At 36.8% G+C, this 26942-nt stretch overlaps 1 protein-coding gene across 1 annotated transcript in view; it reads right to left on the bottom strand.

Annotated features, from left to right (window-relative positions):
* Positions 1-26942, bottom strand: part of ACSS3 (acyl-CoA synthetase short chain family member 3) — a 256797-nt gene that overhangs the window by 25969 nt on the left and 203886 nt on the right. The window contains exons 10-11 of the mRNA XM_001372484.4: positions 10496-10591; positions 5072-5135 (exon numbers count right to left, since the gene is read on the bottom strand). Coding sequence (XP_001372521.1) covers positions 5072-5135; positions 10496-10591 — 160 coding nt within the window. The remainder of the gene's footprint in view (positions 1-5071; positions 5136-10495; positions 10592-26942) is intronic.

The raw sequence follows: 26942 nt of genomic DNA, 5'->3' as shown, positions 1-26942 counted from the left end.
AACTCTATAAAAGGTTGACGGCTGACTTGAGTTTTCATTTAGGAATTACATAGCTGAATTCCTTGGCGACCTTAAATTAATATATATCAGTCTTTTAAAGTGATTTCCTTGTCACACTAGATAGCCTCCTTGAAAGACATTCAAAAGCTACTGACTCAGTAATCCACAGAGGAAAATATGAGAAGATGAAGAATGTTTAATGAGCAGATTATCACCTGATCTCATTGAGTTACATCATAAAATCCAAATCTCTTAGATAGGCTCTCTACTATGCACAAGACTCAAAGTTGAATTGGAGTTGAGATGGAGTCCATTCGAAAACCTGTGTGGTCTTTTGGACATCTCAAGCTGCATCTCTCTGAAAACATGCATCTTTTTAGTATCAATACTGCTAGATATCACAGCATTATGGAACACTGACTGTATAAGAAGAATCAAACTTCAGGAGCCTGAGCAGCTAAGATCAAAATATGGGACCTGCCCCACATTACTAATAATAACTTGAATTCAAGGAATATATTAAAGATCTCATTAAGAACATTTTAATCCGACAAGAAGATACCTAACAGGCTATGAATGATGGATTTCTGGGTGATAACGCCAATTCTGCACTGTGTAATAACAATATCTAGCAAGTTCCCCTCAACATGGGTTGGGCTAGTTTCCAACTGGTAGTGTTTCTTTTCATTCCAGGATTGAACTAAAACTGACAAGGGGGTGGCCTGAGTCAGGCATAATGTTCAACCCTAGCACTCAGCTAGCCACAAAATATTAAAATAATCAGGGATGTATTCTTGAGCATGTTGGGTAAACCCCGCCCCTCCCCAATGAGTTTGGGAAAAATGTAGAGAAGAATGATGCACAAGATGGGAAGGAATAGTTAGATTATATGCTGTGGCCATGAAGGAAAAATCATTTGGAGGATATTGTGGGTATACAAGAATGAGGATCTCACCTTCTTCAAAGTCTGTAAAGTTCAAGAGAGGCTGTAATGAATATAATGCCAGACACTTAGTGAGGACTCAGGAAACTACCTGATGGGGAAACACCCTTCATAAATATATACTACAAACCCATATGCTTTTTGCCAAAAGACAAAGTCACAATTTGGATTTAGAATGATCCCAGATTTAAAAGAATTACACTTTTAAACTTTTTATTTTAAAGAGTTAGCTCACATCATTTGCCTTTCTTCAACTCACCCAGCACTATGGAATAGCAAATCTAAAAACAACAATGCATACTAGATCAGGAAATCAGCTGCTCCTTTAGACAACGAAGGAATGGGTGCCAACAGAATCCCACAACTGGCTGTAGAATCAGATGGAATTTGCCATGGTGCCAACTGACCACTTTTTACTGAACTGGTGGTAAACATGGTTTTATCTTTGTGTCTAATAACCATGATTACTGTACTCTCTAGCCATTCTAAGTGGGTTTTTTCTTTCATTCTCTGCCTACCCCTGTTGTCTGTGAACTAGTGACTAATAATTGTGTTCCTCACTCCTAGACCCTTGGCATGGAGAGGGGAGCACCTTGTGATCATCCTGGTCATTCTCATTCTGTTCCTTTGTTCCTTTGCAATTCAATTTTTACAAAATTAACTGCTCTAAGAAAGTGCTAAAGATTCCTTCAAGCAAGGAATCAGTAAGAGTTTCTATCTTACCAGAAAGTAAATTTCACAAGAGGGGAAGAATTCTCTAAAAGAAATTGTAGGTTTAATGTTAATTAAATACCAGAACCTTACATATATATGACAAGGATTCAATACTATACCTCTCCTATGTTCCAAACTATGAAATGGGTCATACCCAGACTTTCCTATTTCTAAAAAAAAGGCAAAAATTATTTCCTCATGCAAGAAATAATTGCACACAAAGCCCACAGTAAGGAGAGCAAAATATCTTTAAAATAGATCAACCCAATATATAATTTTTAAAATTTCAAAAACACTTTCTGGAGCCTTAGAGTCAGTCTACTTAGCATGCTGAAATGAATCATTGTAACCTGCAAAGGGCTGAAAGACTGTGGCAATTTTGGATTCGAATGAACCCTCAAGGGAAAGGTGGTTTCCATGGTTATTGCTGGGTTGCTAATTATGTAGCCAATCATAATGGATGATTCAGTTAAAAAAGGAGGGCAAAAACATCAACTATGCTAAATCACCTGATATGGAAAGAGGTGGGGGAAAGGACAAAAATTATTTCCAATCTATGGACTTCAATTTTAATAATGGTAGAATCATTTATTTTTAATATCCCCAAACAGTTTGTTTCTAATAACTATTAAATATATTGCACAGAATACCTGGCTCAGAAAAATGGAAGATTTAGGAAATGTTGCTTTTTTCAAAGTACAATAAGCATCGTAATAATAATACGGAATATATCTAGGATTTATGTATCACTTTAAGATTTGCAAATCACTTCACAAATATCAGCTCAGGTTATCTTACATAGAACAAGGAGCGCTGGCATGAAAAATTAAAAGCCAAAGATAATCTGCCCACCTGCTTTGAAGTCACCCCCTGGGGAAGAACTCACTACTGCCAAGTGACCTTGGGATTCCACTGAGATGACTGGAAAGAATTATCCAGTTCTCAGAACATGAGCTGCTACTCCAGTCACAAAACAATTAACAGTAGACTGGAGTCCACAGGCTTGTTTTGTGGATACTTGTGTGTGTTTTTTTAATGAATACATTTTAAACAATTAGGTCTATTATTTCCTCCTCTAATTCCTGAGAAGGAAGGATGGAAAGCAGGTAGGAAGGCAGAAAGAAAGAAAAGTTTTGAGACATCCATCTGTTCTGTCTACTCCAAAGCAAACTGAATGGATATAATTGCTTCTTCTAAGACAATTAATGGTAAGAACAGCTGGGGACCTAAAGTGCAGAGGACATTTAAACATATTAAGTATAGAGTCTCTTCATAGTAGGGTTAAGAAATGAGATTAGAAGTGGTAAGTGAAAGCAGAATTATGCTTTGACCAAGTATAATCAGTGGGAAACCTTGCTCCCAGGTTCATCATCTATGAAATGATGAGGATCCTTTCCCATTCTAAATCTATGATCCCATGATAACTAATTAGGACACTCTGCCTAGTGAAAAGAAATCAAAAGAGAAGAATTATAGAGGAAAATTAAAGAACAGAAAGTTGTAGTCAAATGTTATTGCCCATTTCCCATTTTATCTTTGCTGTTGGTCATTCATTTCACTCTTTGGGACCACATTTGTTTTTGTTTTGTTTTTTGGTAAAAATAATAGAATGATCTGCTATTTCCTTCTCTAGCTCATTTTACAGATGAGGAAACTGAGGCACAGCTAGTGTCTGAGGCCAGATTGGAACTTGCATCTTCCTCCCAGGGCTCTATCTACTGTACCACTTAAATGCTAGTATAGTATCCTATCATATCATATTGTATCATATAATTGCCTGTAAAAGCTAGGTGACTTACTGTGTGACCTTGAGCATTTAACCTCTCTTGGCTTCAGTTTCAGTAAAATGGGGATAAATAAAGCACCTAGTTCATAAACTTATTGGAAGACACAAATGAGAAAATATATGTGAAGAAAGACCTTAAAACACTATATAAATGTTAGCTGTTTTCATCATCATCATCATCATCACTAGGTTTTAAAAGTTATGGGCTACTTTAAAAAGGAAAACAAAAAAGAAGTTACCTAGTTCTTAAAGAACAATGGAAACAATGAAAATTTGATCAAACCATTTTATCTCCTTTAGTTCCTTTTTGTATAAAAGAAAAAGAATTCTGTACATAATACATGAGGATAAGAATTCTTGCCTCATCCCATTTGTTTTCAGATAAAATTGATTTCTATTGGAAATTGACAACTTTTATTAAAGTCAGATAGGTTAAATAGGTGTTGTAAGAGAGATGAATACTTACATTTCTTTTTTGCTTTTAATCAAAATGAACAGAAGGAAAAAAAATCAGTACTCTTCAAGATTAACCATTCAAGTCATTGTGTACCTCTGAGTCTCAATTTCCTTCTGGTTCTAACATTCTAGGAATGAGCTTCTACAAAGATCCTTTTCTAGGATAGATTAGTTTGAAACAGAGGTTGTTTCTCCCCAAAGAGTTGGATTTGGAGTCAGAAGACTTGGGTTCAAATTATAGCTCTACTAATTAACTCCCCACGTGACCATGTCACAGTCAAAGCCCACAGTGTGCCCTCTAAGCCTTCCTTTCAATTATATACCTCTCATTCATGATTTAGTTAGAGAGGTAAAAATATCAGCCATAAAGAGAAAGGTACCATCAACTATGAGATGCACCAAAGCTATACTAATCACAGTAACTGAAGTCATAACTATCAGTTATTGATCCTTGACAAGCAACATAGTGACTGCTTCCTGCATCTCTGCTTCCACTATCTGGGCAGATGCAATACTCTTTTTTTTTCCCTTTTTTTTTAAAATTCCTCCAGACCAGTGATTTCAGGGGTGGAAGGAGCTCCCAATTACAAGAGCCCTTTCAATCAATGCAGGCCAACAATTCACTTGTAAATTATAGTCTTAGAGCTATGTGGTAGCACTGAACATTTAGAAGATATTTCCAGGGTCATGCCTAGTGCATGTCAGAGGCAAGACACCAGCCTTCCTGACTTCAGGGTCAACTCTTCATTCTAAACTCTGTCCCAGGGGAAAAAAGACAACTAAGTACATTTAAATCAAAAGGAATAAATCTATTTGTATTCCACATGTCACACTCAGAAAAGAATCATATTAGATAAGAAGCTCCAAGTGGACTATGATCTGTCCTAGTAGATTTACAATAATTTGACACTGTAGAAAAATCATTAGAATTTGTAATGTGACCTTTAATTCTTTGGTCAAAAGGAATCTCCTCTATTTGGGAACTATAAAATTCCCTCAGAATCCAAATTAGAAAGAAGAAGCCATGTCCTGAACAATACCTCAACCACTACCATCATCAGGATCATCTTTAGAATGATTGCCACACACTGTCTCATTTTGTATGTTCCTAAATGGTTTTCTTGACAGCACTTATTGGTATCTTATGAGCAGTCTCTAGAAATGTTGCTTACTTTACCACAATATTTCCCAAGGTTCGGGCCTTCAGTTTCTGCATGTTGTCATCCAAAATCATAACTGTAAAATCAAATAAAAAATTTGAATAGAAGAGACATTGTTATTCAAGTTAAAGGACTGGAGAAGAGTTCCACACAAATAACTAAAAGCAGACACAGAGCACACCTTCACATATTCCTGAATCAAATAACAAAAACTATTCTATAAATAGAATTCTATAAGTTCTATAAGTAGAAGTCTATAAATAGAATAAATAGTTCTATGAAATAATGGATTTTAACTTCCAAGAGACATATCCTCTTACAGAAAATATCTTTATTATTAAGAGATATTTCCTCCAAGAGTCCAAAAATACAAATCAATGTATTCCTTAAAAAAGAAAAAAAAAGCCAAAACCACAAAGCCTTTGGAGGATTGTTATTTTCTGCCAAGACTCCCTAAAATAAGGTGTGAGTTGGCATTTGCTGTTAATGCCACTGTAAATATTTTATATTCCTTTAATGATAAATTGAACCTGTTTGAAAAAGAAGCAAGCCAGATTCACCAGGGCTCAAAGGAAGCCACATCAAAAATTGGAAGAGATGTTTGAGTTTTCCTCCTTCCTCATTTTTATATATGCAGAAACTGATGCTGAGGAAGGTGAACTAAATTTCCCAATATTACAAAGGGACTAAAAAGCACAGATGGGATTTGTTTTAAATCTGGGGGATGAGGTGGTATTTATAACTTTTTTCTATCATGAACCCTTTAATATTGTAGTGAAGTGTTGTACCTCTTCTCAGAATAATGCTTTTGAACATTTAAGATAGAATACATGGGATTATAAAGGCAATCTATTATATTTAAATAAATTTCAATATTACAGTTAAAATACAATATAGTAAGCAAAATATACAAAATCTATTTTTAAAAAAACTAACGGTTTTATGCTATCCATATCAAGAGAAAGAACTGTGGGAGTAGAAACACAAAAGAAAATCCTATTATATCACCTGTATATATGAGTACATGATTTGGGGTTTTGGTTTCAAAAGATCACTCTATTGCAAAAAGGAATAATATGGAAATAAGTATCAAGTGATCACATTTATATAACCCAGTAGAATTGCTTGTTGGCTCTGGGAGTGAGGAGGGAAGAGGGAGGGGAAAGAAAATATATCATGTAACTATGGAGAAATATTTTTAAAAATTTTAACAATAAAAAAATCTAATGGTTTTGGGGCTGCGAGGTAGCATAGTGAATAGAAACAGACCTAGACAGCAGAGATCCTGGTTTCAAATCCAGCCTCATTGTGTGATCCTGTGCAAGTCATTTAATCCCAATTGCATAGCCCTTACTGCTCTTCTGCCTTGGAACTAATATTTAATATGGATGCTAAGACAGAAAGTCAGGGTTAAAAAAATAAACCTAATGGCCTTATGGTAAACAAATAAACACCCCCTCCCCTAATTTAGACACGTCTGGCCTTCCTTCTCCTGCCCTTCACAAAAAGACTTCCTATCTCAACAGGAACATACTTACCCATCAAAGAAAGCAGCCTATCAAAACAAGTAGATCTTTGACTTGATTTAAGCTTCGATAGCACCTTACTGCAAGCCTTGAAGAGCTCATCATGAACATTTTCCTGACACTGTCACAAGGCTTTTTGTATTAAGCTGCCTTTGTTCTGAAATGACACAGGATGCTGTTGGCATCTGCTTTTATTAAGTTCTCTTCTCATTATATGCTGCCCATGAAAATAAATCTCCAAGTTCTCTGGAGATCTTAATAAACCCTTAATGTTGCTTCACCCCCATTTCATAGGAAAAGCGAGAATTAGCATGGCTTCCTCAGGAAGAGAACGAGACCCTTTCTTTCCCCTTCCCCAAAGGGAGCCCCTTCTTTGTAGTGAATTTTAAGCCCCTAATAATGTTTCTGAATTTCTGGATCATCTTGAAACAAGTAGAAACTGTCTCAGAAAGCTGGTGCTTTCTGGAGTAGAAAACATTTGAGGCTAGAGTCCCAAGGCAAAGCTTCTGCATATAAATGACTTGCCAAGGAGAGAAAGGCTTTTGTTACTGCCCTCCCACAGGGCTGCAAAGCTTAACTCTTTCTTACAACCAGATATAAAAAGGTTGCAGAAGGCCAAAGAGATGAATGTGCTTAACATCTCCCTCAATCCCCTTCCCCTGAAATGTTGGAGCACAAAAGCAGCCCTCATGGCAAAAGGAATGCTGGGTACAGAGGTGTTTCTGAAGAAGTCTTTACTACAGCCCAACTCCTTCCAATTCACTTTATAGGGCTATGTAAGCTAATGACTTTGTCATAGCATTTTTGCCCTGAAAAAAATCTTCAGGGATATTTCCGCATAAGAAAATCTGTCAAATCAATGGATCCCTGGAGATTTGTTCTAGAAGCAAAGTCATGGTCTGAGAAGCAAAACTCATGGAAGTCTAGGAAAAAAATGTCTAATTTTATCATGACAATGGGAAGGAAATATTTGTATTTTTCCCCCACCAAAGATCTTTGGTTCTGGTATTAAAGACTGTGATAGAGAAGAAAAAGAAAACCAGGCCAAAGTTGATTAAATGTCCTAGATTTCAGAAAAGAAAATTTCAAAGTTCAGAAAAAAGATGGGAGATGATACTAGGACTAAATCTTTTCACGGGAAGTGCGCATAGGAATAACTGGAAGCTCTGAAGAATGAAACCCATAAGCATGAAATTCCATTGAGGAAGAAAAAGAGGAAAGTGGATGGAAAGGGAACTCACCAACCAATTTAGGTTTTCTTTTATTTGTGTGTTGGGTTTGGTTTTTAAGGTATGAACAATAAGAAGGAAAAAAAAAAGTATAGAGTAAGCCCTTAATACATGTCAAACACTATATGAAGAAATGGAAATATAGAAACAAAATCCAAATGGTCCTTGCTGTCAAAGAGCTTATATTCTTTAAAAAAAAATAAACCCTTATTTTCTATCTTAGAATCAATTCTAAATATCAATTTCAAAGCAGAAAAGATGTGAAAAATAGGCAATGAGATTAAATGCTTTATGCAGGATCACACAGTTAAGGAGTGTCTGAGGCCAGATTTGGACTCAGGACCTCCAAAATCTGGACCTGGATCCCTAATCCATTGAGCTAATTAGCTGCCCCAAGGATGATCTTTTATGAACTAGAACCTACAAAACAAATAGGGCTATAGGGAGTAGGTACCCAAGATGAGGAGATAATAAGAGAACCCTTGACACCATGGATGAGGTCAGTGAGCTTGACATCAAATCCTGGCAATGCATTATTAAAGAGAAGGTATAATTACTTATTGACTACCTAGGTAAGGAAACAGTGATATCAAAATGCATGACTTCCTTAAGAACAATAAAAAAAGCCAGATACAACTTGTTTTCTTTTTTTGACAGTATAGATCAACTGGATAGATCATGGAAATGCTATAGAAATAATCTCACTTTATTTTAATATTTAATAAAGTCTCATGCTATTCTTATAGAAGTGATGGACTAGATTATGGTACAATTAGACTAGAACCAGCTGATCTTTTCTGAACAAAATTAATCATTCCATCTCAACTTGGAAGGAGGTCTCCAGTGGGCATTGACATTTGTCCCAAAGGTAGCCAGCATTTTAAAAATATGGAAAAAGGTAAGATGACGTGTTTATCCAATTTTTAGATATAATCTTAAATGTAGTCTGAAAATTAAATTATAAAAATCAGTTTCAGAAGTACAAGATGAGCAAGGCAGGAATAAATAGCTATCATTGAAGATTGTGGCAACTTTAGTGGATTGCAAGTTGAACAGGTGTCAGTACTATCGTACTGCAGAGAATAAAGTTAATTGCAAATTTTGGGCACATTAAAATGGATTTATAAATAGAAAAAAAGTGAAATGAAATTTAATAAAATAAAAACTAAGGAAGTGATGATCCTTCTGAACTCTGCCCTAGTTAGACCACAACTGCACTATTACCTTTTATTCTGGAAATCACACAAGAAAATGTACAGAATTGGGTAACGTGAGTAATTCTTATATCAGGGGTTCTTAACACAAGTTCAATGAATTAAAAAATATTTCCCTAACTATACCTCAATATAATTGCTTTCCTGTGCATGTGCTTTATGCATATATTTTAAAGTATTATTCTAAGAAGGGGTCTTCATCAGACCATCAAAGAAATTCAGACATTTCAGTCACATACACTCTTCGTGACTCCATTTGGGGTTTTCTTGACTACAGTGGCTTGCCATTTTCTCCTCCAACTCATTTTACAGATGAGGAACTGAAGCAAACAGAATTAGGTGACTTTCCCAGGATCACACAACTAGGAAATGTTTGACTTCAGATTTGAACTCAGGAAGAGGAGCCTTCCTGACTACAGACCCAGCACTCTATCCACCATGCCACTAATTGGTCTATAAAAGGAAACTATGGCGCAAAAAAGGTGAATAATTCCTATGCCTTTTGAAGAACTATTGAAGATGTCTAGCATGAAGAAGGCATAATCTAGTGAAGGCAACAAAGCTGTTGAAGGCAAGTATGTGGAAGGAGAATGTGAAGAAGGTGGGTTACATTTGTTTAGTTTGGCCCAAAAGAGAGAATGAATATCAGTAGATGGAAGGTATAGTCAACAACTTGTCAACAAAACTATTCCTAATAATTCAAGCTAGCCAAAAGCAGAATGGGACATCCAAGGTTATAGTATATTCTCCTTCATCTCCTTTATGTAGAGCCTTGATGAACATTTATAAAGATATTTTATAGAGGAAATGCATTTTCAGGTATGGGTTGGATTAGGTGGCCACTGAGATCCCTTCTAGTTTTTAAACTGAGCTCTTATCATTGAACTTCCTCTTTAACTTTGAGTGAGTCATTTACCTCCTCTGGTTCTTGATTTCCTCGCTGGAATAAGTGTGAAATGATTTCTAAGATGTTTTCTAGCTCTAAACATTGGATAATTCCATTCCTTCCTAATTAATACACGTCTATGTGAAATATGTTAAGCTGTAGATTATAACATTATCTGTACTACTATAAATTAAAAAATCAATGTGGAATTTCACGAGCTACCTGCTTGACACGTAACCTTTACAGAGAAAAATTGTTTCTTTATAATCATTATTTATATTTATTGCATGCCAACAGTGTGAGAATACATGTATAAAAGGACATAATTATACTATATTATCTAAATTCCTAGTTGAGTTGCCTTAGAGTGAACATTTTTTCCCAAGTTACAAGATGACATCTATTGAGACCATATCTTGGGAGATTTATAGTCAGAGCCACACACTTAAGATCTTCAAAAATCAAGAACATAAATCCAACAGCACCTAAAATTTAATTAACTATCCTCTCCTTTAGACCTGAGATAGACGGTAGTTGGCTAAAATTATTATGTATTTCAAAGGCAAATGGTCATTTCTTACCATTGAATCCTGGTACAGATTTTCCAGCTTGTCCTGGAGGAGGTGTTTTTGAATTTCCTAAACCAATACATGAGGCTGTAATTGGGGATCCAGTCTCTAGGGAAATAAATAAGGTTAGTATTAGTCAACAATTATGCTTTAAGTCAATAAGCTTCCAATTAGAAGTTCAATATAGCACATTTTACAATTTGAAAAGGGCTTGTTGGAGGGGCAGCTAAGTGGCTCAGTGATTTTTTTTCTCCAGTAAAGAGTATATTCAACCATTGAAAACAAATCAAGAAAATTAAATGATCCTGGGAATTTAATAATCCATAGAAAAATTATAAAAGATCTCTTTCTCTCTCACTCACACACACACACACACACACACACACACACACACACACACAATATTTTCTTGGTTCTTATCTTGGATACCTGAATACATTCTAAGTGGCAAGTAGCCTGCATCTGTGGGCAGTTAGGTGGCACAGTGGATAGAGTGCCAGGTCTGAAGGGAGATCTTTCAGAGTTCAAAACCAGCCTCAGACACTTACTAGCTATGTGACTCTGGGCAAGTCACAACACTCTTTGCCTTACTATCCTCATCTGAAAAATGAGCTGGAGAAGAAAATGGCAAATCACTCCACAACATTTGCCTAGAAAGCCCCAAATTGTTGGGGTTGGATAGAGAGTTGTATATGGCCAAAACAACAAAACTGGCACCTACTAACTAAAACTTTGGATTGGAATGGATAAAGCAGTTATCAAAGAACTGCACAAGAAATCACAATGGATTTCTGTCTCCAACACTGATCATGCCACAGTTTAATGTTATTCCAAACATCATGAAATCCATACTCCATCATTTTCCATGAACATAAGCTCTTCATCTCGAATCTAGTGAAATGGATGGCAAAAATCTAGCTTCCTGGAGAATATTTTCCAGTCATGACAGTTTTTTTTTACATATAAAAACTATAGAAATACTTTTGAAAAGATGAGGACTTTTATTACAATTTTACACTTCCAAAGAGTTCACTTTGTCTTTTACATATATATATATATATATATGTATATATATATATATATACACACACACACACACACACATATATATGTATGGACATGGCACATGCACTACGCATTATTATGCACACATTATTATAGGTGCATGTACATACATGCATGTGCATATAAACTATACATACAATACATATTCATAATTATTGTATGTATTTTTGTATGCTGTTTCCTCCATTAGATTGTTAACTCTTTGGTGACCAGGAATACCTTTTTCCTACATTTCTAGCTCCCAGACTTAGCACATTACCTGGCAAATAGAAGGCACTTGATGAATGTAGAGTGCATATACATACACATATGTAAATGTGCACAGTGATATGAACATACAGACATCATATGTATGAATATACACATATGTAAAGACAAACATATACACGATACCTATCTGTAAATGGAAGAAAGGGATATTACAGCAGTATTAGCAAAGTCCTTTGTAAGTAAATAGCATTTACATTGGACTTGGAATATGTAGGAACTCACTACAACACTTAAGAGACAAAGACATCTTGGTATATCTTGAGTAAAAGAGCAAAGAAGAAAGAATGTAGGACTTATTCCAGGAAAAGAGTGCTTAGGTTTGATGTAGAGGGAGTGGAAGAGAACATGTCAAGAAAGGTAGGGCACCATCCAATTGTGTTGTGCCTTCAACTCTAGGAAAAGGAGTTTAAATTCCACTTGAGAGGCAATTGACATCTACTATTGACCAGACCAATAAATGACACAGATTTGTATGAATGATAATTAAAGAGCAAAGACTGGAAGAAATGATCATAACAATCTAGGTCAATGGCAATGGGTGCCTTTGCCAGTATAGAGGCTATTATTGTTGTTTGTCCTTTGTTTCTGAAGAGGACCAAAGGCATCATTGAGTGATTCTTGACTTGTACAGAAATTGGATTTATATGAGGCAGAATTGTGCAAAGTCATCAGCTTCACTCTCTTACAACATTATTAAAGTCAAATGGCAAAGCAAAGGTCAGGATAATTAGTTATGGTTCTTTGAAGGCAATAGAAATAGAGAAAAGGGAGCATTTATAAGAATTATTGTCTTAAAATTGGGACATTAATGCATTGCTGGTGGAGCTGTGAATTGATCTAACCATTCTGGAGGGCAACTTGGATCTATGCTCAAAGGGTGCTAAAAGCCTGTCTGCCCTTTGATCCAGCTATAGCACTGCTGGGTTTGTACCCCAAAGAGATAGAGAAAAAGACATGTACAAGAATATTCATAGCTGCACTCTTTGTGGTGGCAAAAAAATTGGAAAACAAGGGGATGCCCTTCAATTGGGGAATGGCTGAACAAATTGTGGTCTATGTTGGTGATGGAATACTATTGTGCCCAAAGGAATAATGAACTGGAGGAATTCCATGTGAACTGGAATGACCTCCAGGAAGTGATGCAGAGTGAGAGGAGCAAAACCAGGAAAACACTGTACACAGAGACTGATACACTGTGGCACAATTAAGTGCAATGTCCTTCTCTACCAGCAGCAATGCAATGATCCGGGACAATTCTGAGGGACTTATGAGAAAAAACGCTATCCACACCCAGAGAAAGAACTGTGGGATCAAAAACACAGGAGAAAAACATATGATCATACCCAGAAAATTCAGATTTTATTAGGTATCATATGCATTAATAGAATATTTTTACTAACCAAACAATAATAATACATAGATATAAATAAAAACAAAAATTAAATTTACAAATTTTAACTTAGTTCATGGCCTTAGGGGATGGTGGGGAAGATGAAGTGTTATCATCTGAAAGAAGAAGAGAGGTATCCTTCCATAACATCTGGTGACAACTGTCCTTCTGGAATTCTTCCTCTTTCTCTTTTCTGTCACTTATCACTGAACCAAGCTTGTGATTCTCTATGTACATGCTTCACAAGAAACCTATCTGATGAGTTTTGTTTTTGTATGCATTTCAAAATTCCTCTAATGTAGGAAATGGTCTGGCCATTTAACATTACAATTCTGCTCCTTAAAGCTTTGTCAGGGTGATATCTTTCAACCATATTTTGTACTTCCACCCATTTTACACACATTTTCTTGATTAATGAAGTGGGGACATCCTCCTTTGCCTCCTCTTCACCTGAAGATAACTCCCCCCCCCCAGCTGCTACTGTTACCTTCGAAGTTCCTTGCAGCCTCTCAGTGTTAAGCTCTTTTTTATGCTCCTAAACTAACATGTGATCCTTTGTTTTTTCTTAACCCTAACCCTTTGTTTTGGATGGAGTGGGCATATGCTTCCCAAGATCACAACACCATCAAGTTCTGGCAAGTGCATGGAGTGCCAAGCAAATGTCAAATGCTGTGACCATTTTTTCTTATCAAAATGCACCAAACACCAAATTTGAAAAATTCTGAAAGCTTCAGGTACCAAGGTTTGACTATTATTTCTTCAATTACGTGTAAGAACATTTTTTTTTATAATTGCTTTCTGGTTTTTTGTAATCCAAATTCTCTACCTCCCATTCCCCCTCTCCAGGAGGCAAACAGTCTTATATAGATCATTCCAATGCTGTCAAGCAACACAAATTTCCCTTTTCCTCATACAGTGAAAGAAAACATCACATATTTAAGAAAAATCCTACAAGAAACTATGAAAAACCAACATGATTCTCTCTGCATTCATACTCTAACAGTTACTTCTATAGATGTGGAGAGCACTTTGCATCCTCTGATATTTCTAACCTTTTGTTCTTCCAGGAAATTTTTATTACTTTTTCTTGCTCTATGAAATAAAATTTGGAGAAGTATGGTATGCACTGAATAGGAAAGTTAATTCAGGCAGAATTGCCATTTTTATTATATTGGCTTGGCCTACCCATGAACAATTGATGTTTTTCTAATCATTTGTTTCTGACTTTCATTGTGTGTAAGGTATTTTGTAACTGTGTTCATATAGTTCCTGGATATGTTTTGGTAGGTACGCTTGCAGATAGTTTATATTGCCTTCAGCTATTTTAAGTGGAATTTTCCTTACTTTCTCCAGCTGTTGGACTTTCTCAGTGGTATGTAGAAATGCTGATGGTTTAATGAGGATGTATTTTATATCCTGCCACTTTGCTAAAGTTTTTAATTGTTTCAATTACTTATTTGACTGATTCTCTGGGATTCTCTAAGCATACCATCATATCATCTACAAACTACAACTGCTTCCTCATGGCCTCTTCTAATTTCCTCAATTATATTGCTATAATAAGTATTTCTAGAACAACGCTCTATAACTCGTTAGAAATATCATGTATTGTAATTATTTGTACATGTATCATAGCCTTTCACTAAACTCACTCAAAGCTCCAAGAAGACACAATGAATCACTCTCAAGTGCCTACGACAGTGTTTAGTTTATTTTTGTTGATGATTGGTAAATGCCTGTTAAATGCAAATTGAATTGTTTAATATATTGAACCACAGAGATTTAAAATTTATTAAATCTGAAATAATAAGCACTTTTCATTATTTAATCCAAAAATCATCAAATATGTTAATCTCATGAGAGCTCTATGATTTTATCCTCACTATCAACCTAAGAATACTGGATTGGGAGTCAGAGAGCTAAAGTTCAAATGCTTCCCCTGTCATTTCTCAAGTGACCTTGGATAAGTCATATAAAGTCTATGTGCTTCCATTTCCTTACCTGTCTAATGAGGGGCCTGGATTAAATGGACCTTAAATTTCCTTCCAGCTCTAAATCTGTGGTTTGTGCCTCCCTGTCCTACAAAGAAAGTCAAACTTCAAGTGTGGAAAAGTTTCATGAGATAATGTTTCTTCTATGTACCTTCCCCCCCCCCCCCAACTTCTGTACTGAACTAACAGTCCACCACCTGGCAGATAATAGCTCTGACTTACTCATCACAAGTATTAGTTGAATGAGAAGTGAATGTCACCTTGAGGGTACAGGCATCCAGGGACCCAGAGAGCCCTCACACTCACCTATGTTACTTAGCAGCCAAAATTAGCTCTGTGGACAAGAGGGGCCAATTCAAGAAATGTTAACAAGGCAGAACTGAGTTCAAGAGAATCATTTAAAGAGTATATGCATAGAAAGGGGCAATAAAAAAAATTAACTGGAATCATGGCTGCAATCTAGATGCCACACGCTTCCTCTCCCCGGCACCGAACGAAATAAACTACATCAAAGGAGCAAAAAAATAACTTTTGGATGATCAGAAGGACTCCCCAGTACTTCCCAGTACCCCACAGAGGCGAAGGTACGTGGGGTTTGAACATTTCCACACTATAAGAAGAAGGAGGAAAAGCTTGCACAGAAACATGAACTGAGCCTCCCTTACCCCCATACATCCCCCACCAAACCAGAGTGAGTTACCTGAGCACTTACTGGGACAGCGAGTGAGTGGGGAATGTCTCTGTCTGGGGGGGAACTCCAGGGTCCTTGGGATCTGAGGACTGCCAGGAAAAAACGTCTCAGGGCAGTTTCACAGGAGAATCCTGCGCTGATCACAGGGGGCCCAGGGAGCTGAACTCGGGGCAGTTGCACTGAGCATCTGGGTGGAGCTGAACACCAGGGACGGACCACCCGCTGATTATCTGGGTGGAGCTGAACACTTGGGCAGTGTGACTGTGATCAGGGGCCCAGCACTCTAAGAAACCTCGGAGGCTGGGAAGAGCTAGTCTGAGGCAACCTAAATTCACAGAAAACCCTCCCATATCACCCAGACCCCAGACCAAAAAGGAAATGGGAATAAAACCACCAAAGGGATGGATCACATGGCCCAAAATCAAGCCTCCAGGAAGAAAGGGGAAAAGGTGACTATTGAAAACGTTTATGGTGGAAGTACCCAAGGAAAAGAAGAGAATGAGAAGGAAATACAAAAAAAATCAGAACATGCCTCCCAAAATGGAAACTATCAACAAGCTCTGGAAGACCTCAAACTGGAACTTACCCAAAAGATGGAAACCTTCTGGAAAGAAAAATGGGAGAAAGAGATCAGCAGTCTGACAGATAAGACTGCTCAATTGGAAAAAGAGCTGGAAACATCCAAATAGAAGGGCAGACAAAGCTGAAAAGCAAAACCAGTCCCTAAAGACCAGAATTAAGCAACTCGAAGAAAGTGAGATCATAAAACAGCAAGAATCAATAAAGCAAACCCAAAAAATTAATGAATTAGAAGAAAACATAAAATATCTCACTGAAAAGGTCACAGATTTGGAAAACAGAGGAAGAAGAGACAACGTCCAAATTATCGGTCTCCCAGAAAAACCAGAGACAAACAAACTCAATGTTATTCTATAGGAGATTATAAAAGAAAAATTGCCCACACGTTCTGGAGCAAGGGGGCAAAATAGAAACAGAAAGGGTTCATAGAACACCCTCTATACTAAATCCCCAAAAGACAACCCCTAGGAATGTAATTGCCAAATTCAAGAGCTTCCAAGAAAAGGAGAAAATCCTACAAGAAGCCAAGAAGAGGAACTTCAGATATAGGGGGCTCCCATAAGGATCACACATGACTTATCGGCTAATACACTAAGAGACCACAAAGCATGGAACACGATATTTAGAAAGGAAAGAGAGCTGGGTCTCCAACCAAGAATCAGCTACCCAGCAAAACTGACTATATACTTCCAGGGGAAAGTATGGGCATTCAACAAAATAGAAGATTTCCAAGCATTTGCTAAGAAAAGAGCAGAACTTAGTGGAAAATTTGATATCCAATCACAGAAAGCAAGAGAAACATGAAAAGTTAAATATGAAAGAAAGGGAAAAGGAGATAAATCTTATCTTTTTCTTTAAGTCAAACTCTCTTCTATAAGGACTACATTTACATCAAATTATATATATATATATTAATATGTGGGGAAAATGTTTTGTGTAACTCTCAAAAATTGTATGCATCATAAGAGTAGTTAGAAGAAACATTTATAGGGAAAGATTGGGGCATTAAGAAGATTTGGGGAAAGTGGGGGCAAAGAAAGGAAAAGGGAGGGGGGAACCATCGATAACACTAAGATTTACTTCAAGAAATAGGGGAGGACTTAATAGAATACTCTTTCCCATATAAAGATACACATGGGAAGGGGAGGGGAAGAACTCTCATATGAGAAGGAGAGGAAGAGAGCATGAAGTGGAATTACTTAAACCTTAGTCTCAGTGAAATCAAATCTGAGAGGGAAGAACATCTAGATCCAGTGGGATCCTGAATTCTATCTCATCCAACAGGGCAAGAAAGAAAGGAAAATTAAGAAGGGGGAGGGGAAAGGGAGTATAAAAAGGGAAGGAAGGAGAGGGGGGAGCTGAAAGGAGCATAAAAAGGGAGGGACTAGAAAGGGAAGCATCTCAAGGGAGGAGACTAGGGGGACTGGCCTAAAGTAAATCACTGGTTCAAAAGGAGATAGCTAAAGAAGAAAGGTCAGAACTAGGGTAAGATATCAAAATGCCAGCGAATCTACAAATGACAATCATAACTTTGAACGTGAATGGGATGAACTCACCCATAAAATGTAGACAAGTAGCAGATTGGATTAGAACCCAAAACCCTACCATTTGTTGTCTTCAAGAAACACATATGAGGCGGGTTGACACTCACAAGGTTAGAATTAAAGGTTGGAGTAAGGCATTTTGGGCCTCAACTGATAGAAAGAAGTCAGGAGTTGCAATCATGATATCTGACAAAGCCAAAGCAAAAATAGACCTGATCAAAAGGGATAGGGAAGGTGAATATATTCCGTTAAAAGGGAGTATAGACAATGAGGAAATGCCACTAATCAACATGTATGCACCAAATGGTATAGCATCCAAATTTCTAAATGAGAAACTAGGAGAATTGAAGGAGGAAATAGACAGTAAAACCATATTAGTGGGAGACTTGAACCAACCACTATCAAATTTAGATAAATCAAACCAAAAAATAAACAAGAAAGAGGTAAAAGAGGTGAATGAAATCTCAGAAAAATTAGAGTTAATAGACATATGGAGAAAAATAAATAGGTACAAAAAGGAATACACCTTCTTTTCAGCACCACATGGCACATTCAGAAAAATAGATCATACACTAGGTCACAGAAACATGGCACTCAAATGCAGAAAAGCAGAAATAATAAATTCAGCCTTTTCAGATCACAAGGCAATAAAAATATTGATCGGCAATGGTACATGGAGAGCCAAATCAAAAATTAATTGGAAATTAAATAATATGATACTCCAAAATTGGATAGTTAGAGAAGAAATCATAGAAACAATTAATAATTTTGTTGAGGAAAATGACAACGGCGAGACATCCTTTCAGACCTTATGGGATGCAGCCAAGGCAGTACTTAGAGGAAAATTCATATCCCTAAGTGCATATATTAACAAATTAGGGAGGACAGAGATCAAGGAATTTGAAATAAAAATCAAAAAACTTGAGAACGAACAAATTAAAACCCCCCAGAAGAAAACCAAACTAGAGATCCTAAAAATTAAGGGAGAAATTAATAAAATCAAAAGTGACAGAACTATTGAGCTAATAAACAAGACTAGAAGCTGGTACTTTGAAAAAAACAGACAAAATAGACAAAGTACTGGTCAATCTAATTAAAAAAAGGAAAGAAGAAAGGCAAATTAAGAGCATCAAGGATGAAAAGGGGGATATCACCTCCAATGAAGAGGAAATTAAGGCAATCATTAAAAACGACTTTGCCCAATTATATGGCAATAAATATACCAACCTAGTTGATATGGATGAATATTTACAAAAATATAAATTGCCTAGACTAACAGAAGAAGAAATAGATTTCTTAAATAACCCCATATCAGAAAAAGAAATCCAACAGGCCATCAAAGGACTCCCTAAGAAAAAATCCCCAGGGCCTGATGGATTCACCAGTGAATTCTATCAAACATTCAGAGAACAGTTAATCCCAATACTATACAAACTATTTGACATAATAAGCAAAGAGGGAGTTCTACCAAACTCCTTTTATGACACAAACATGGTACTGATTCCAAAACCAGGCAGGTCAAAAACAGAGAAAGGAAACTATAGATCATACTAGAAAGAGAAATCCCTTTCAAAATTACCTTAGACAAAATAAAATACTTAGGAATCTATCTCCCGAGACAAACACAGGAACTATATGAACACAACTACAAAACACTCTCCACACAACTAAAACTAGATTTGAACAATTGGAAGAACATTAACTACTCATGGGTAGGATGAGCCAATATAATAAAAATGAGTATCCTACCCAAACTCATCTATCTATTTAGTGCCATACCCATGGAACCTCCAAAATTTTTTTTATTGATTTAGAAAAAAACATAACAAAGTTCATTTGGAATAACAAAGGATCAAAGATATCCAGGGAAATAATGAAAAAAAAATACAAAGGAAGGGGGCCTTGCAGTCCCAGATCTCAAACTATATTACAAAGCAGCAGTCATCAAAACAATCTGGTACTGGCTAAGAGACAGAAAGGAGGATCAGTGGAATAGACTGGGGGCAAGTGACCTCAGCAAGACAGTATATGACAAACCCAAAGATCCCAGCTTTTGGGACAAAAATCCACTATTTCATAAAAACTGCTGGGAAAATTGGAGGACAGTGTGGGAAAGATTAGGTTTAGATCAACATCTCACACCCTACACCAAGATAAATTAAAAATGGGTGAATGACTTGAACATAAAGAAGGAAACTATAAGAAAATTAGGCAAACACAGAATAGCATACATGTCAGATATTTGGGAAGGGAAAACTTCAAAACCAAGCAAGACTTAGAAAGAGTTCCAAAATGCAAAATAAATAATCTGGATTACATCAAATTAAAAAGTTTTTGTACAAACAAAACCAACATAACCAAAATCAGAAGGGTAGCAACAAATTGGGAAACAATCTTCATAAAAACCTCTGACAAAGGTCTAATTACTCAAATTTTCAAAGAACTAAATCAATTGTACAAAAAATCAAGCCATTCTCCAATTGATAAATGGGCAAGGGACATGAACAGGCAGTTCTCAGCCAAAGAAATCAAAACTATTAATAAGCACATGAAAAAGTGTTCTACATCTCTTATAATCAGAGAGATGCAAATCAAAACAACTCTGAGGTATCACCTCACACCTAGCAGATTGGCTAACATGACAGCTATGGAAGGATGTGGCAAAGTGGGGACACTAATTCATTGCTGGTGGAGTTGTGAACTGATCCAGCCATTCTGGAGGGCAATTTGGAACTATGCCCAAAGGGTGATAAAAGACTGTCTGCCCTTTGATCCAGCCATGGTACTGCTGGGTTTGTACCCCAAAGAGATAATAAGGAAAAAGACTTGTACAAGAATATTCATAGCTGCACTCTTTGTGGTGGCAAAAAATTGGAAAACAAGGGGATGCCCATCAATTGGGGAATGGCTGAATAAATTGTGGTATATGTTGGTGGTGGAATAATATTGTGCTAAAAGGAATAATAAAGTGGAGGAATTCCATGGAGCCTGGAACAACCTCCAGGAAGTGATGCAGAGTGAAAGGAGCAGAACATTGTACACAGAGACTGATACACTGTGGTACAATCGAAAGTGATGGACTTCTCCATTAGTGTCAATGCAATGTCCCTGAACAATCTGCAGGGATCTAAAAAATACTATCCACAAGCAGAGGATAAACTGTCGGAGTAAAAACACCGATGAAAAGCAACTGCTTGACTACAGGGGTGGAGGGGATATGACTGAGGAGAGACTCTAAATGAACACTCTAATGCAAAAACCAACAACAGGGAAATGGGTTCAAGTCAAGAACACATGTGATAACCAGTGGAATCGTGCGTCGGCTATGGGAGAGGGAATCGGGGGGGGGGGGTGGGGTTGGAAAAGAAAATGATCTTTGTTTCCAGTGAATAATGTTTGGAAATGACCCAATAAAATAATGTTTAAAATTAAAAAAATTAACTGTACTAACAATGGGTACCACTTGAACTTCTCCTGCTTCTCCCACTGTGGGAAAGAATGTTTTACCTTATGCTACCTTTTTCACCAAATTCCACTTATTATCATGAGATATTGAAAAAATATTGCACTAGAATTCAAACTCTGTATTCCTGTACTTCATTTGCCTCAGAAAGTTTTATCTAATATTTTGTATTAATGAGGTGTGTGTTATGTTTCTCCAGTGAAATGTAAGTTCCTTTTGGGCAGGGACTATATAATTTCTGTTTGTGCCTGGCATTTAGTAGACACTCATGAAATTCCCTTTAAGTCAAATTCCACCAGTTCCATTATGATTTATCAACAGCTAGCTGAAATGTGAATTACTAATTTCTTTGGAGTAAAACAAATGAAAAATAATTTCGGGGATTTGTTAACTCTTATTTTTATAATTTTAGCTTTTTTCCCCTCCACCTTTATCTTTCGATATATTGCTCCACCTCCTCCCATATCTAGCAAGTCGTATATTATGATAAAGAATTTTTTACAAGGATTTAAAAAAAGGTCCAGAAAAAAACTAATCAACATCAACTAAATCTGACGTGTATACTGTGTCTCATTTCCATGGCCCTCCACCTCAGAGAGAAGAGAGGTGTATTCTTGTTTCTCTCTTTTGGGATCAATCTTGTTCATTATAATTATATGACTAAGACCTTCTAAGCCATGCATTCTGAAAGGTACTATTACTCTCATGCAGTTTTATTTTGATGAAGAAGGGGAAAAAATTAAAGCAAAGCAGTCTTGCCAAGTATAAACACAAGAAGGGATTACCTAAATCTCTACAAATATTTAATTACAGTTATATAATGAAAGCTGACATTATACATGCTTTTCTGCAAGTCCTAAGCATCTTTATGGAGTAATGTAATGCCTTCCCAGGCATCTGGCATGCATTCATGTATGGCATAGATTAAAATGATGTTTAAAACATATCATTAACTAGTAAATATAGAAAAAAAGAGAAATTGCTAGCTTTTACAGTCAATTATGCATACCGTCACCCTGTGTTGATATCTGTGAAATTCTAATACTGCTCCAGGCATAGGTAGATTTTTTCCCTCCTATATCAAGCTGAATTAATTTGACCTTGGTTTAAAAAACCAACACTGAAATAATAGGATAATTCCCTGCAGCTTGCCATAAATAGAAATCGCAGGTTTCCATGTTTTGAACATTTGTCATTTAGGTAATCTCTTGTTTGTTGCTCTTTGCTACATCCTCAACTCAACTGTAAAAGTGATTTTCTTGACATATAGGTCTCATCATGTAACCTCTCAACTCAATAAATATCAGTGGCCCCTTATAAACTTAAAAATTTTATCCCGAAGTCCTTTGTTTAGCATTCATTATACATTACCTATCCTTGCCACTTTGCCAGTCTTCTTACACCTCAAACCATGATACTACTTCTTGTCTGCCCTTCCTTTCAAAAAGCACCAGTGACATCACAAGGTCATGACTTGCTTGTGAATTGGTTTGAAGTGAGGAAGAACTGCATAAAGTCATCAGCCTCACTCTCTTCCGGAACCATGAAAGTTCAGTGGGAATCCAAAAAGTCAGGATGACCCACGATGTAGTGGATGACCTTGGTTTCTTTGATGTCAAAGTGCTTCATCCATCCTCATTTCCCTTTTAACAAATTGTCCTCCTCCACTGATTCCACCAGGAGAAATCTTTACATGTTTGGGGTAGACATCTCCCTAACTCATTGCTCTTTATATACTCTTTGATAGAGTGACTCTCATTTGGTTGCTGTTCCTAAAACATAATGTTCTTTCTTCCAACTCAAGGCATTTTTTCTGGATGTTGTCCAAGTACAGAAAGCTCTTGCTCCTCACCTCTGCCTCCAAACTTTCTTTGCTTTCTTCAAGTCCCAGCTAAAATTCCACCATCAACAAGAAGCTTTTTCTAATCCTTCTTAAATCAAATTCCTTCCATTTGTTGACTATTTCACTTTATCCTGTATATAGTTGTTTGTACATAATTATCTGCATATTGTCTCCTTGACATTGGATTGTGAACTCCCTGAGAGAAGAGACTGTCTTTTGATCTTCAGGAATTAGCAGAATGCTTAACAAGTAGTAGGCATTCTAGAGATATATATTAACTTACTGATTCTCAGTCTATGCTCTTTTGGGTGTATACTCTGGCCCCAAATAATTTTCCTAATCTCATTATATTCTTCACTCTCCTTCCCATCCTTTAAATTCCAACTGAATTGGCTTCTCTGTTCCACCCACTCACATCATTATATTTGCCATCTCTGCGCCCTGGCATAGGTTATCTACCATGCCTGAAATGCACTCCCTCCTCACCTCTACCTCATAGGATCCTTCACTTTCTTCAAGATGTCACTTAAGTGTAACGTTCTTTGTGAATCATTACCTGATTGCCCTAAGTGTTGGTGTTCACTCTTGCAAACTAACATGTATTTAGCCAAACTACATTCATTTTGTATACATTCATTCTAAATATGCTTTTACGTTTATACAACTCCCCTGATATTATTATATAAACTCCTTTGAACATGACGTCCTCCTCGCCTTCTTCTCTTTCTGCCCCATATCACCAGTCAAAGTACCAGCCACAAAATAAGTGCTTATTGATTGACCTGAAATCCTAAGACAGTTCTTAGACCTCTGGGTGAACCTGGACTTTCTGTTCAGACCAGCGAGGGCAAAGACAAGACACTACTTTGGTAAAGACTCCTTGGACCTCCCCCACAGTAGTGCTAAACCTTCCGGAGCCCCCTGAACTGTTTCCCTGTGTATCCATACACATCTATGCCCCTATGACTCACCATGTAGCACTGCCACCCTCTGAACTTTCAGGACCAGAGCCATTATTATATCTTTTTTGTTTTTTGGAAATAATTGACCAAGGCCCTTGTGATTCTAACTAAAAATTCCATTGCCCTTAGACACTGTCAAAGTCTGAGGTGTTTTTTTTTTACCTCAAGGATCTGTGATTGAGTCCACATGAAAACTCTATCAATCAATAGATGCCACAATTTATCCCAAAATCATTTCTTCCAAAATCATCGACTATTGTCCCATCCTCTGGTAGTTGAGCTTTCCAAAAGCTAGGCCAGTCTTCAGAGGCCAAATCCCTACTCCAGTGCCTTTTCGTGTAGGGGAAATAAATGTTGCTTTTTGAAGGCTTTGCCAAAGGAAAGCTGCTGTTCTCTCAAACTTCCAAAGGGTAAAGATTTTAATATATTCTGTAATGGTTAAAATGCCTCAATTAAGGGGTCTTAATTAAGATGCCTGAAAATAATTATTGGTCCTCCATAGGCTGTAGCCATATGGCTCATAATTAATTCCAATAAGAAGAGAGTGATCTATACTGTTGATAATTTGTGTCTGAACATCATGGGCCTGGAGAAGATCCCAAAGATGACTGAATACAAGAGGGAAAGTTCTATTCCTTAAGACCCTGGAACTTAACACATCCTTTCACACAGACAGCCTGCTGCATAGATGGTAAGCCCAAAATCCATATTTAGGCTTGTATACAAAACTTCTCCAACTTGGTAGGGCCAGTGAGAGCTTATATCCCACCAGCATAGCCTTCTATACCATGCTGAAACATCAGTGGAAGATGCTACTGAAGTAATCAAATAATATAAAAGACAAACGCTTTACACATTTATTTATGAATAATCATTTGCCTATATAAAATATGCATGCATTCAATTTGATAATAATTTCCTGAGCATCTGCTCAGGGGCCCAGGGACATTGCGCTAGATGTAAACATGGGCAAAAGATTCTGCAAAGCTCAAAGACAAGATGAGACTTGGCAGTGTAGAAAGTTAACTTGATTCTAGCCTGTGTTCAGGCAGCCTTAAAGTCCTGAGAAAGGGAGGTTACATACCCAATATCCTCAGGCCTCTTCAGACCAGATCTCAATGACTTCAATCATACTAAGAGCAAACCTGGGCTGCAACCTCACATTGTTGTTTGAGTAGAAACACTTCTATCAATTAAAAAAAAACATATTTTTTCATATGAATTGCTGTACAGTAGAATCTCCCTCTTTTAAACCCATCCTTATTTATAGTGATAACTTTTAATATTCATTGGTTTGTAAAAAGATAAATAAAATACTGTCTTCATATCAACATAATGAAATATACTTAAAACACAAAAATCAATTAATAACAAGGTCCATTCAATCAGGTGCATGACACCTTACTCATATCTCTGCTCCCAACTCTAGGTATAGGGTGCTGCCCAAATAGGCACTTAATAAAGAAGAATCTCTGCCAACCTACTCATCCTAAGAAGCCACATATGCTGCAGAAGTCACTGACGTAAAACCTTCAGTGAAGGAAGGGATGACCAGGAGAAGGAAAAGAAGTTAATTATTCAGGAGTAGGGGTTCAGAAAGGCAAGTAGGTTCTGGCTATAGTGTTTGTGGCTCATAAAGCGGATTATTTCAGGATATGCCTTACCGTTTTGTGATTCTGTTAATTGCTTTACATTGCTCCACTGCATTTAGCATAATATTAATTTATATGAACTTTTCTAAGAATTTCCTACTTCCAAGATCCAGTTCATTTATCTTCAGAGAAAGAATATACACAAGCCATCTGTTCTGCCAAATCATGAAGTTTTAAAATTCTTATACAGAAATTAAAGGAATGAAATGGGTACCCAATTACTGGGATGTGGATGAGTAAATGGTGGCATATGAATGGAATAGAATACTGGAAAATCCATGCCACGGGGAAGCTAGTAATCCTAAAAATCATGCTTGGATCCTTGTGAGGTTGGCACTGCTATGCAGTTCTCAGCACAGTGATATTGGGTTGAGGCTACCATAAGCCTGCAGAGTCCTTACTGGTACATGAGGTCTGTGCCTAAACTTCTTGTTCCTTGGTACCCTCAGGGACACTGTTCATCAGTTGACTTAATCCTAGATTTTAATGCTTCGAAGACTGGAGTGAGACTTTAAATCCAGACCAGTCCAACGGTTTCTTTTGCAAAGGTATAAGTCAGATGCCCTTCAAATTCTACACAGAGCCATGAAAGGGAGGGCAACAATTCTGCCAAAACTAGTTGATATTTGATGGTTGAGAGAGGTGACTGGCTCTAGTACCAAGATGGAATGAACTCCAGTTACATGCTTGGAGTTTCTTGTTTGAATCTGAGAACTGTACTTTGTGTGAAAAAGTAAAAACTAATTTCATTCTCCTTGTTGAACACAATTTTTTTGCTAATTTAAAGAACAATTGAGTTTGTTGATTATGAAGGGGTTGGGGGTCAGTGTCCTCACTTCCTACTTGTGACCAAAAAAGCCTTATTCTGTAAAAAACAACAAACATAGAGAATTGTATAAATGATGAAAGGCAAAGTAGCAGAGCCAGGAAAATTACAGATCTATCTGTCTGACTGCCTATCTCTCTATCTATCTTAGTTGAGTTGTATCTTATAATTGTACTTGTAGTC

Source organism: Monodelphis domestica, chromosome 5, assembly GCF_027887165.1.
Source record: "Monodelphis domestica isolate mMonDom1 chromosome 5, mMonDom1.pri, whole genome shotgun sequence".
Classification (NCBI taxonomy): Eukaryota; Metazoa; Chordata; class Mammalia; order Didelphimorphia; family Didelphidae; genus Monodelphis; species Monodelphis domestica.
The sequence above is the reverse complement of the archived record's forward strand: the minus strand, read 5'-3'. Positions and strand labels throughout refer to the sequence as shown.